The sequence below is a fragment of the Fusarium odoratissimum genome (assembly GCF_000260195.1).
Source record: "Fusarium odoratissimum NRRL 54006 unplaced genomic scaffold supercont1.45, whole genome shotgun sequence".
NCBI classification, from domain to species: domain Eukaryota; kingdom Fungi; phylum Ascomycota; class Sordariomycetes; order Hypocreales; family Nectriaceae; genus Fusarium; species Fusarium odoratissimum.
The window spans coordinates 1-13,024 of NW_022158782.1; the positions used below are offsets into that span (position 1 = coordinate 1).

General features: G+C 45.0%; 4 protein-coding genes across 4 annotated transcripts; 3 read left to right on the plus strand and 1 right to left on the minus strand.

Moving 5' to 3' along the window:
* On the minus strand, nt 1-1,783 carry FOIG_14844 (uncharacterized protein). Its single transcript, XM_031216134.1, has one exon. The coding sequence runs from the start codon at nt 866-868 to the stop codon at nt 647-649; it is 222 nt and encodes a 73-aa protein (XP_031054050.1). The 5' UTR covers nt 869-1,783; the 3' UTR covers nt 1-646.
* A 2,361-nt stretch (nt 1,784-4,144) lies between these two features.
* Nucleotides 4,145-5,032, plus strand: FOIG_14845 (uncharacterized protein). The gene has a single exon (XM_031216135.1). It carries the CDS (start codon nt 4,259-4,261, stop codon nt 4,757-4,759), a length of 501 nt encoding a protein of 166 aa, XP_031054051.1. The 5' UTR covers nt 4,145-4,258; the 3' UTR covers nt 4,760-5,032.
* A 349-nt stretch (nt 5,033-5,381) lies between these two features.
* FOIG_14846 (uncharacterized protein) lies at nt 5,382-7,939 on the plus strand. Its single transcript, XM_031216136.1, has one exon. The coding sequence runs from the start codon at nt 5,456-5,458 to the stop codon at nt 7,922-7,924; it is 2,469 nt and encodes an 822-aa protein (XP_031054052.1). The 5' UTR covers nt 5,382-5,455; the 3' UTR covers nt 7,925-7,939.
* A 1,541-nt stretch (nt 7,940-9,480) lies between these two features.
* Nucleotides 9,481-11,999, plus strand: FOIG_14847 (uncharacterized protein; the record flags this gene model as incomplete). Its single annotated transcript, XM_031216137.1, has 3 exons — nt 9,481-10,078; nt 10,134-10,901; nt 10,957-11,999. 3 exons carry the CDS (start codon nt 9,481-9,483, stop codon nt 11,997-11,999), a joined length of 2,409 nt encoding a protein of 802 aa, XP_031054053.1.
* Between the last annotated feature and the right edge of the window lie 1,025 nt (nt 12,000-13,024).

Sequence of the window (13,024 nt, forward strand, 5' to 3'; positions counted from 1 at the left end):
ATCATGTCCTGCAGAGCTTCGACAAGTCGATACAGGTGGCTCATACCGTTTAGAAGGTAGCTCTTGATGTTGTTGTTGCTTGCTTCTGTGCCAGAGGTGACGCGGATGCCAAAGTTGCGATACTTGCGGATGAAACAGCGTGCCCACTGGGCCCTTACAGGCATGTAGGTTCCATGGAGATACCGGAGGATAGCCCGCTGGTCATCAAATTCCCTACAGAGGTTTCTCCACGCCTTCTCGTGAGCGTCCTCAGTCTCGGCAAACAAGACGAGCTTCCACATCATGAGAACCCCTCGATAACTATGAGGGATGTCCTCAGATGTCGACGCGTGGACTAACTGTCGGTCTTTCGGGCTAAGCTCAGCCCGTACCTGTGGAGTAGACTTATCCTCGTCGCTGCTGTCGGGACTACTGCTACTACTGCGGCCCTTGACCCACTTTTGCTTTGATTTGAGCAGGACGTTCGAATTGATGTGGTGGATACAGAGCTGCTGCTGTACATCAGGGAACTGATCATTCAGGGCGGCCTTCATCTGATCGTCGAAGTCGGTAACGATGACGTCCGGTTGGCAAATGGAGTGCTGCTCTGCCAGTTGTCGAATACTCTCAGAGAGGAATTGGAACCCCTCCCGTCTCTCGTTGTCGATCAGACCGAAAGCCGCATTGAAGACAGAACCAAGGCAAGTCTGTCCTGTTGCCTGGAATAACGGAAGCTTGAAGCGGTTGGTGTTGTATGTGTTGTCGAAGCTGATGACCTCGGGAAACCGCTTCCACATCTTGAGACAGTAGGAAAAGGTCCAGACAAGGCCAACGAGGCGGCTTGGCTCATCATCCGCCCACTTAACGACGTAAGGAACGTCCATCTCATCAAATAGCTTGATCAGTGCTGCAGTGGGAGTGTAGCCATTCAACTTGTCTCGATTGATGAGAGCCCGGGCGTTATAGATGTCCCTCTGCGTGAAGGTTGATTCGGGGTGTTGCTCTTGGACCACAGCCCGTACGTCACGGGCCCGGATACCGACCCGACGGCTTGTCGACTCAATGGTTGCCCTGATGGGTGTAGTCAGCCGTCTATGGGAAGGGTGCGCAGACGGTCTAATACTACGCCCATGGTTGTGTTGACTGTGTTCCGGGTTTGGGTGTTGTCGTAGGAGCCACTCGCCCTCTTCTAGAGCCTCGGCTATCACCATCCACTTGCATCCGCACTTCCGGGACTTCCGTTGCCGAAGACCTGCACCTCTGCTAGGCCGTGGTTCTCCGTATCTGTCACATTGGAAAGAATATCTCATCCTCCGACCGTTATATGAGTAGGCGTTCCGTCGGACAATACCAAAGCCACTCTCTTTCGCAAAGGTGTTTATCAAGTCAAATAGAGCTTCGGCTGACGGCGCTGGGTCGCCTGGGATCGGTGGGTTCGGGATCGGGTCGGGGGCAGGGGACGAGGAAATTCGAAGAGGAGAAGATCTGATCTTTTGAGGGGATACTGCTTGGGTGGACGACTCTCGGGGCGGTGAGTAGGGAGGAGGCGATTCAAGCGCATCTGAACTGAGTGGCGAGTAACCCCATTTCTCTCGCCATTGGCGTACTCGCTCGTATGACCGAGCGAGCTCGAGGGTAAGCTTCCGATCCGTCCCAATCACTTCTCGTACTAGCTTCAGGGCAGATTGAAACTCGGCCTTTGTGGGTGACGATTGCTCCCGTGCTGATTGAGGCGGAGAGGAGGAAGGTAGTGGGTCGGTTTCTGGCCCTGGTATAGGGATTCTGACTTGCTGCTGCCGTCTTCCTTGGGTTAGGAAGTCATTCGAAAGGTGTATCTCGTAATCGAAACGGAGCTCCTATGGTGGCTTATGAAGCCCTTGTGATCCATGGGGCTGTGGAGCGGTTGAAAAGGTCTGTGGATAAGATGCGAAGAGATTTCTGAGTGTATCTTCGTCGCCGACTCCGTAATATTGGCTGATACTTGTTCCAATGCTGCTCGCTGAGCGAGGTCTATTCGCGAGTAACGGCGGGCTGAACCTGGATTGTCGGCTTTGCCGCCGTTGTTTTCGGGCGTGTAATTGATTGCTAGGACTAGGACTGCGAGTTCGGCATCTCGGATTGCTCTCTGAGCTGGAAGGAGGCTTAGATTGGGACGTGGTGAAGGTTTTAATCATCGAGGATTGAGAGACTTAGGAGTGGATAGCTTGCTGATGGAGAGAAAACTTGATGGCATTGCATTGGTTACTAAGGTAAGATTAAGGGCGAGCTAAGCTCGAGGTGTCGGATACGAGGGTGGTAAGTTAAGATGAATGATGATTTTAAGATGAAGAACAGATTATTGATTGATTTATCCCTGTCCCCTCGTCTTCTTTGTTCTTATTATATTTGACGAGGAGAGGCTATGATACTAGACCTGCCGAACCTGCAACAGATCTGTAACACCTCTCTGACTCTTGTGGTGTACTTGTGTGACAATCTGGGACAGGCATATGTAACACGAGGTACTTAGGAAGCTCTGATAGAATTCTGCCGACACTAACAAAAACGAAATTGACGAATTAGGTGTTATAAAAAGTCATGCCCCCCTAAGGATCATGCCCGCGTATTAATTCGTCATGCCCCCCTATTAATTGCCTAATTATATTATATTATTTATTAACAAGTATTAAGCTATAGACTTTCTTAAGTACTATAAAAAGCTTAAAATATAATATTTTATACACATAATTATTAAAAAGCTAAGTATAAAGATTTAACTATTATTTATAATTAGTTTAAGCTTATTTAAAATATAATTATTAAGTATAATATTTAATTAAATAATACCTAGAACTTTAGTAAGATTAATTTTATAATACTTAAAATATTAAATATTAATAAATACTTATTTTTTTATTAAGTTTATAAGCTAGCCTAAAAAGATATAAACCCTAACCCTTATGTTAACATATGAAGTTTACAGAGCTTGCCATTGGGGCCGAGAGATCGCCGCCACTAGCAATTAATACCAGCAGGTCAAGGATAACACCAGCCAATGTAGACATCCACAAATAAACACAAGTTCGGTCTTTCCGTGCCATGCTAAAACCTACTACCCCTGGGGTAGAGTGTCTGTGAAAACGTTGCGGTGAGGTAGACTTCGCGTAGAAACGTTGCAGCTGACAATCTCTGAAACCCGAGCCAATCATAACATAATGTCGAATCCGAGTGAACGCCATTCGGTAAATGCCATTTCCTGCCACACTGTACTGTCGACAGTACTGATTCCCGATTATTTAAATCTTCCTAGCTTATCAGTATCATGTCTGTAAGCGCTATACCTTCAAATACACCGATCTCATCAATCATTTGGCATATTATTGCTATGACACAGATACAAGTCGTACTCATGATGTCAGATCAGTCTATGCTACTCACAATACGACCGTAACATGCTGAATCGGGGTAGCCCTTGATGATGTGGTGTGTAAAAGGTCCCGTGCGTTCGACAGCGGTGCAGTGAAAATTATGAATATCCAAGTGAAAGACATTCCCGAACTACAACGCATACTTAACGCGAGTATATTCTCTCACCCGTGTTCAGCTCCTATGTATAGAAATGGATGTTGAACAGGATAATTTTGGGCTAAGGCGTGTGGTATGGCCTTCAGCATCGGTGCATAAGTTGAATTCTAAGCGTTTGCTGCTCCTATGTTCGCTTGACGAAAAGAGAGCTAAACTCACGTATGCCACTCCCCATGAAATAGATGAAATGTTCTCATATCATTGGCTGGTATAACGCCACTAATAGTGACTTCATTGCACAGCCCAAACAAATAGCCCCAATATAACGCCACAATACACACTCCTCAACCAGTATATGACATAAGAGGCTACCGACCAACTTCTAATAGACCGGTGATTCGACCGGCTCCCGCCGGTAGTGGTGGTCTTGGGAAACTTTCTATTCCATTACTCTTATAGCTTTTTATAGCGAAGTTAGGATCTTCTTGAGATGATTCAGCATCTAGTGTGTCCTCAAGGCTGTCATATTCGGTCCTTTAGCTCAGGGCATGTACGGTTAACACCGATTTGTCGTATCGCAGAACATCAATATTCGTCGGCATAAGGGCCTTTTATAATTTCGATATTGCCTTTCTCGACTATAAATATCAGTCAATTCCCGGTACCAAATGGATTAAATAACTCCCAGTCATATAAACACAGAAATTTAACATATCTTTATCTCTACTTCCCAGTCATACTATCATCCCTGCAAGTAATATATAACTCTTTCATCATGCTCTTCAACAACGCCATTGTCGCCATCGCTCTCAGCGTCGCTGTCAACGCCCTTCCCCAGACATACCCCAATAAGTGTGGCGACCAGGTCTGCCCTGCTGATAAAGCCAAGTGCTGCGAGGTCATTGTCAACGGAGTTGCTGAAATTGGATGCTTTGCTGAATGCCCACCTATTCAAGCTCTCCAGCGTCGACAGACGTACCCAAACAAATGTGGCGACCAAGTTTGTCCTTCAGACAAGTCCAAATGCTGCGAGGTCATTGTCAACGGAGTTTCTGAAATTGGATGCTTTGAGGAATGCCCTGCTCCACCCTCAGCCCAAGAAAAGCTTCAACGCCGCAAGCAACCTACGGCCACTACTGCAGCTTCTCCACCCATTCCCACCTTTGGTCCTAAGTGCGGAGACTCTTTCTTCTGTCCTGTCGGCCAGATCTGCTGCCCTAATGCTCTCTACCACTGCGCCGACCCTGACAAGGTCAGCCAACAATGCCCTCAGTAATTAGCAGATAAACGAAAATCTGCAAACCTACTGAGCTATTAATCAGACCATCAGTTCTGGCAATAGATTAGAGAGATATTAAAACACGAAGAGGGATTGGGTTCTATTTTAGAGTTTTATCCCCTGTTTAGTTGTATCTTTAGAGTTGCTATATGAAAGATAGGGTATAGAAGGGGGCTGCTATAACTATGATTAGACTTCTTGCTTCCGCCGCGCTAAGGGCATAGTTATATTACAGCATACGTTCTTTAGTAAAATTCATTGTATTCTTCACATATTCCCATAACAAACTTACAATATCTAGGTTCTATCTAAGTGGTTGAAATTGGTGGGGTACACGTGACGTAATCACGGGGGTCGTAACAAGCTGAACCAAGCCTGTAACCAAGGCTTATTTACCTCATGCTTCGTATTTCGTTTTTTGCTGTGGGCTCAGCCACTCTGCATCCTCATCCCACGTAATACGATGTGTAGAAATACATGGACCCGCCACTTTCATTGGCCAAGACAAGTGAGTGGGGCTATATTAGCTATTGGTTCTGGATGGCCAAGTTGAATTTTTAGAAGCTGCAGAAGTGGCTTACCGCAAGGCAGACTCGTTTTACAAGGCATGACATATATACTACACAGTACTAATAAAGCCATCTCGCATAAAATTCCAGTTATACTAGTGCCTACAGATCAAAGAATATCATAATGGACATTCCTTTTGAATACAAAACTTTCGAGTACGATGCGCTTCCATCATCAACCTCCATCCGCCTCCTCTGGCCAATAAAGCGACTTCAAGACCCTGAACAACGTTCTATCAACGGCGTCCCCTTGATGGAATTCCTGCTTGAGCCATCAGAACCTGACAGATGTCCTCTTTATCATGCGCTATCTTACACTTGGGGCAACCCGAAGGAGGCCCTAACCGGATCATCAGATGAATATTCTGTCCAACATAAGCACGTCATAGCTGTTAATGGCCGCTTGTTTTACGTTGGAAAGAACCTTTACGAAGCCTTGTATAGAATTCAAGAGCGCATTGTAGCACCCAACAACATTGATGACCGATTTGGTATTTACAACAAGACGAAGCTCATACAAGCTGCCGAGGAAGGGAACTTACACCAGGTCACGGAATGCCTTAATCAGGGTGCCAATTACCAATGTCAGGATAATTTCGGCGAGACGGCTTTACATTATGCTGCAGAGAATGGATATCCAGAAATCGTCAGGCTTCTTCTTCTCCAAGGTGCAAACGCAACCACTCTGGATCGATCCAGACGCGACCCACTAGCCTGTTGTTTGCAACGGAAGCGGCGCCGATGGCAAGAAACCGCCGAAATACTGCGCACTTGGGATACCCAGGACAAAGATGGATCTAATCCAACAAAGCCTATGACTCTGACAGGACAGCCTCTCTGGATCGATGCAATATGTATCAATCAGGACGACATTCCAGAGCGTAATAGCCAAGTTGTAATGATGTCGCAGATCTACGGGTCGGCACACTGTGTCTTGGCGTGGCTAGGAGAGGAAGATGATACGACTCAGGCGGCTTGCAATTTCTTATCGTCTGAACTCGCTTCCCCAGAAAGTTACACAAAGTCCTTCAGACGGTGGTCTGCCTATCACAGAGGGGAAAGTCTTGACTTGGATGAGAAACCTGATGGTATCGTCATGTCTGTTAGGGAGTTGCTAGCCATCAAAAGCCTGCTCACCCGTACGTGGTTTTCTCGGACATGGGTGATTCAAGAAGTATCACTTGCCAAACAGATCGATATGATGTGCGGACCGTTTCAATTCAGCTGGGTGAAACTTTTTTTTCTCCTGTTTGGGCGGTTCGGCGACATCAGAGCCAGTCGTTTCCTGGGCTACGGTGGGCCAGCCATTAAATTTGAAAGAGCTGTACCAGGCACAGAAGTCCTTTCCCTTTTTGATATCAGAATTCGAACTAGACCTGATTGTAAAGAGGCAAAATCAAGAAGAGAGTGGTTACTCGAGCAGCCTACCTCACACTCGCTATACCAACAAAAGTTGAGCCTTCCTGCGCTGATTGTCCTTACCTGGAACTTCGCTGTATCCGACCCTCGGGATAGGATATTCGCATTGCTAGGCATTTCGCAGCCTTTGAAAGGCATATGGGCGGACTATTCCAAGTCAGTCACTGAGGTTTTCACTGATATGGCTAGAATCCTTATTCGAGCAGAAGGAGACGACAGTGTTCAGAATTGGACCCAGACGGTAATGGATGATTTGGAACCGTTAGAATCACTGTCGTTTGTTCAGCCACCTTCCTCTTTCCTATTTCAATCCTCTACAATTTCGCTAAATAAGCCCAAACATGACCGCCCTACGACTCTCCCATCATGGGTTCCGATGTTCAATCTGCAATTAGTTTCCTGGAGAATCTACAACAAGAAATACAATGCTTCACGGGATCGTCAGGCTACATTTTATCCATCCCAACCGGAAATGCTCAACCTTGATGGTTTGGTAGTCGACACGGTTGTTGAGTTAGAGGAACCGCCATTGATGACATTTTATGAACGTCTGATAGACGATAATGCAATAGAAAAATGGTTGGGAATCGTATCGCGTATCTCCGTTGTTTACCCCACTGGAGAAAGTCGCGTCGAAGCACTGTGGCGAACTATCGTGCAAGAGAAACAAGACTATGAAAAGTCAGAAGCGTCGAAGGCGTTCTTCAAGGTCATTTTGCTTGAATGCATGGTCGAACATCGGCGAAGGAGCTCTAGTGACCGTCATTTGTCGCTATGCCAGGTCTTGGAAGGTTTGCGGAGAGGAGACTCAACCAATTTGCTTCCATCAGCCTTGGATGTGATAACCAGCAACCAAGGTCTCAATGATAAGAGCGAGGACGGGTTCAGAAGGTTTCTGGATCTACCCGAGCAAGAGTTCAGATTTGGTATGTTTAATTATCTTACAGAGCGGTGTCTCCTGAGAACAGAAGGAGGCTATTTGGGGATATCATCAAAGGAAGCTAAGCCGAAAGATTGTGTGGTCCTACTGGCAGGCGGCCGAACACCATATATTCTTCGCCCAATTGGCATGGATGAGTTTATGTTTATAGGTGAGGCTTATATTCATGGAATGATGTTTGGGGAAAGCCTCAGAGGACAGAAGCGTGATTTTAATACTATTAAGATTAAGTAGCTAAGTATCTCTTTTACTTATAAATATAGGAGTAAAGGTATGTATGTATATATATATATATATATTATCAAGTACTGCCCTGACTAACTAGAAGACAGGGAAAAGTAAAGATCAGGAAAATCACTAAATTGTTTTTCATAACTCAAAAGCAAAGCTTAAGTTTAATATATAGAAGAATTAATATCATTTAGCCTGTCCACTAGCAAGGAAGTCCTTACCTCAATACCCATATCTTGCTCTTAGTAAGCGCGATGTATCTGGACTCCGAAATTCCGTTATTGACTGCTGTTGATGCTAACTACTTTAGACTTAAAACCATAGTATTGAGATTATTTAAAACGTACTCAGGCAAGAATCAGACAACGTTATCATCCAGGGCCACAAATGGAGCGCCCAAAAGCAGCCAGCATCGGCTCGAGGAGCAGCTTTTCCAAAGCCGAGATCGAGAAAATGATATAGAAATGGTAAACGGGTTTTTCGACTTGCCAAATGAGCTACAGATGCAGGCATATTTAAGAGAGGCTTTTTTTCATTCAACGTGGTTCGAAATACATACAGCTATGAGATGTGCTTCTGGTTAAGCAAGTCTTAAAACAAACCTCTTCATCTAACCCTGCTTGGTAAGGGGTTGAAATTATCATACACTATCTTTCGATGTTATCCGTTTTGCAGAGAGAAGACAGAGCACTTTGTTGCCAGTGAAAAGGGTCTAGACTATTCAAGGCACATTATTATTAAACTTTTGTTTTGCCACTGGGTTAAATTTACTCATCACAACGCCTAATTAAACTTTACATCTCGGCGTTTTCGGCAGCAACTTTTCGACACCTCCGATTGACGGGTTTTACTTTACCCATGTTACAAAAAGCTAAAAAGATCCAGTAAATAGGTACACGTATGGACAAACAGAGTTCGTGAAGCTTGCCCTGTCTGAGCTGGGCTCTAAAGCAGTCTTTTGCATCCATTTTACATGCTCCCCTTGCTGAATGTCTACCCTGATCCATGATGACCCCATATATAAATTCATTTTATTCCTTTAGATTCGATGCAAGATTCCTAGGTTTCTCTCATAATGACCAGGTTTGTATCATACCACCTTGTTGCTACTCTTTCACGTCTTGCTACACATACATCGGCTGGAGCCGCCTAAAGACCAGGACAGAGTTACAACGTGGACCATCATTCCAACGTTCGATCAGCAGAAAGCCTCTTCAACGCATAATGTTATCCTCTCTGAAACAATTTGCCATTGCGGCGTGTATCCCATTGTTGGTGACTGCTTCCTATCCTACCGCTGTCATTATTGAGTTCGATGGGACTTCTCAGTTGGTAAGTACCAGGTGATGATGAAGCAAGCAGACTCTGGAGCCTCATTGATAATGCAGAAGAAGGATGTCGAGGGCTTAGCGCGCGCCGCGGCGGTTTCTCTTTCCCGTGTTGGCCTGGACTGCACTGTATCACGACGATATGTTTTCAACCATTGGAGTTTCCGAGGTGCATCCCTTAATATCGATTGCAATACCGATATCGTCTCTACTGGATCAATTTTTTCTACCATGAAATCCATTGAAGGCGTAGGGAATATATGGCCAGTCAATACAGAGAAACTGCCTTCTCTCAGCCCCAAGAGGACAGGCATCTCGGAGACCGAATTGCACCGTCGACGCTACGAACGAAATAACCAAGTAAAAGGCTTACCTCGTAACAATATTATTAATCACAGATCAGTAGCAGACTTAGATACTTTATCCACTCACATAGATACTGGAGTTGCAAGACTACGCGCCGAGAATATCACTGGTGCAGGTATACGAGTGGCTGTTCTCCACGGGGGGTTCGATCTCACTGTGCCAAGCTTGAGCCTAACAAACGTCGACTACACCCATGATATCACAGATAGTGGCGATTACGTACAAGACGAGTGCTGGTTTCACGGTACGCACGTTTTGGGGATTATAGGCGCCAAAGGTGACGAGGTCGAGTATAATGTCAGCGGCGTAGCACCTGATGCGACGTATGAGCTGTTCCGTATCCAGCCCTGCGACTCGTCATCCGCCACAAAAGATGCGCGACTAGGTTCGTTAATTGATGCTGCGGATAGGGGCGTTGATATAATCACTTGCTCATATGCAAGCCTTGGCGCCTGGCCTGAGGGTAAGACATGTGTCACATCGAGGATCGATGACCGCGCAAGCTAACTAGATTACAGATCCCTGGACCTCTGTGGCAGATCGTATCGCGGCGAATGGCACACTCGTTTTTTTCCCGGCCGGTAATCGCGGACCGGGGATCTTCACCGGCAGCAGCCCAGCCGATGGTGACTATGTCACTGCTGTTGGATCCGTCGACAGCTCCGTGTCCCCATACTACACATGGGAGGCCACATGGTCTACTGTCAATAATAGTGCATCAGGCTCTTTTAGGATCGTTCCTAGCTCACCTTTTAACTTCCCAAACAACACAAAATTGACGGTCTGGGCACCCGACGTCCCTGCCTCAGACAACTGCCTACCAATGCCTGATAGGTCATCTCTACCTGATGATCTATTAAATGTCGTTGTCCTTTCTAAATATAATCAGTGCTGGCTTGATGCATGGGGTGGAGCACACTTCCTCACTGAAGCATTCAACATTTCCTATGCTTTGTACTACCCAGGCAAAAGTAACGCGAGCACCTCTAATGGCCCGCTTTTCGCTAGTTCTGACTTCCAAAACGCCAAAGGCGTCGCTACGGTTGATTATGACACAGCCTCCATGTTACTAGCGGCAAGAAAAGAATACGGCTCCCTCGAGATCTCTACTAATGTAGTTTCCAATGTATCGTACAAAGTCAACAGCCTGTCAGGTCTGCTCAGCTCAAAGTTTACGGGCTGGGGCCCTACCCGCCGGGCTCTGTCAATGCCTTTGTTCCTGGCCCCAGGAGGTAACATTCTTAGCACACTCCCACAGAGGTTTGGTGGTTTGGGTGTGCTTTCAGGTAAGTATTGCGTCTATTTTCAAGACGGGAGTCAGGACTAATCGCATGATCCTAGGTACTAGCATGTCTACCCCTTTTGGAGCCGGTGTCGCCGCTCTTGTCAAGCAGAAACACCCTGAATACTCAGCTGACGATATCCGGAATGTGATTGCAACAACAGCACGCCCAGTCAAGTGGAATGATGCAAAGGGGCATACACTAGAATTCTTGGCACCAACCTTACAGCAGGGTGGTGGCCTTGTCGACGCGTGGAGCGCTGTGCATGCCACCACCTTGCTGAGCACCGCTTCCTTGAGTTTCAACGATACTGCCTATCGTGCTACCAACCTTACTTTCAGCATTAAAAACATCGGTAAAAAGTCTGCCAAATACCGACTAAGCCATATCGGGGCTGGATCATGCTACGTACTAGGAGAAAGTGGCTACAACCTAACAAAAGCAGAGGCTTACCCAGTCTATGCCAATATCCACATCCATCCCACATCTCTTGAGATCAAGCCCGGGTCTTCAGCCACGGTTTCAGTGTCTGTCATCAAAGAGCCCGATCTCTCTGATGCCACCACTCGCGTCTCGCATTTCAGTGGTTATGTTGCCATCGAGGCTGAAGGGGCGGCTAACAAACTCACGCTGCCATACACCGGACTAGGAGCTCCCTTTCTTGTGTTACCGGCTATCAACCGAGACACTAGCATCCTGTCCGGATATAACATCTCAAATGACGCGACGATGTCACTGACTGAGGAACGCATCTTCAACTGCACTTTAAACACGACTATGAATTCGCCAGTTACATTTCAAGACAGTTTTCACCCTGGCGTTAAGGTTGATCTTGTTGTTCAGAGTAGAGACTTCGCCCTTAGTATTGTAGATACTAGTTCTGGCAAGGAGATGTTTGTGATGTCACGTGGTTCATCTGAAGATCCTTATCTGTCGGGTTGGACATGGTACTATGATGGAACTGATGCAAATTACTTTCATTTACCGGCGGGAAGATATCACTGGCGGGCAAAGGCACTCAAGATGACGGGAGACCCCGAGAAAAAGGAAGATTATGATACTTGGGACAGTGGAAGTTGGATTCTTAGAATAGTACCTTAATATAAAACTACTTCTACTTGCCAAGACATAAGACAAGGGCACACACCTTCGCTTCCCTCTGTTAAAGGTATAGTGTTATATTATAATAATTTATCTTACATCTAATAAACCCTACTAAGCTCTATATAGTAAATATATATATCTATTTAAGGCTACTTACTTAAGGTCTATAGTTATTAATAGTAAAGAATAAGAAAGTAGTAATAAAAAAGCCCTAACCCTACTATAAATTACCAGTTACTTACGCAGGCCTTGTAAGATAGTAATACTTATAGTAAAATCAATAAGTAGTTTCTGATAGATTTAATATATATATCTAATAAAGAGCTATAAGAATGGTTTATTTTTCGCAATAAAACTCATATATAGTTCTTATCTATATAACATTTTAGGCTTATATCTCTTCCTCTGCAAATAAAGTTCAACCAGGTCTCTTAAGAATCCATAGGCGATGTCCTTTATTTTATCCTTAAAGGACATATAATTAATGTTATTAAACTTAGTAGATATCCAGCAGTAACAGTTCTAGTCGATGAAAAGTATAATTTATAAAACCTTCCTTTAGGAGTTTATCTCGGGATATGTCGAGAAATGCTATAGAATTGTGTTCACTGCATAGAAGCTAATTCAGAAGGCTTCCTTCATCAACACCAAGGCACTTGGCTAACTATTCGGAGTTATTTAAGAAGTGCTTTAGTAATTCTCGGAATGTTCTCTATAGGCTTTTATCTCATGTATAAGAGTTGGTTAGAAAGGAAAGGTAGGGGTTAGGAAACACAAGTTAAATAGTAAGAGAAGAAAATAATACATCAGTTAACTACTTAAACAGTATCTAATGCTACATTATGCTATAAAAGGTAGTACCTAATATTACATTCAGGCTATAGGTCATAGCAAAGAGGCATATTATAAGAAGTAAGAAAACATAAGAAAACATAAGAAAACTACTGTGTTAAAGAAACATTACTAGTTAAATCTCGGTAGCTAGTCTAAATCTCCAATGCAAGAAAGAGAATAGCGCAAGC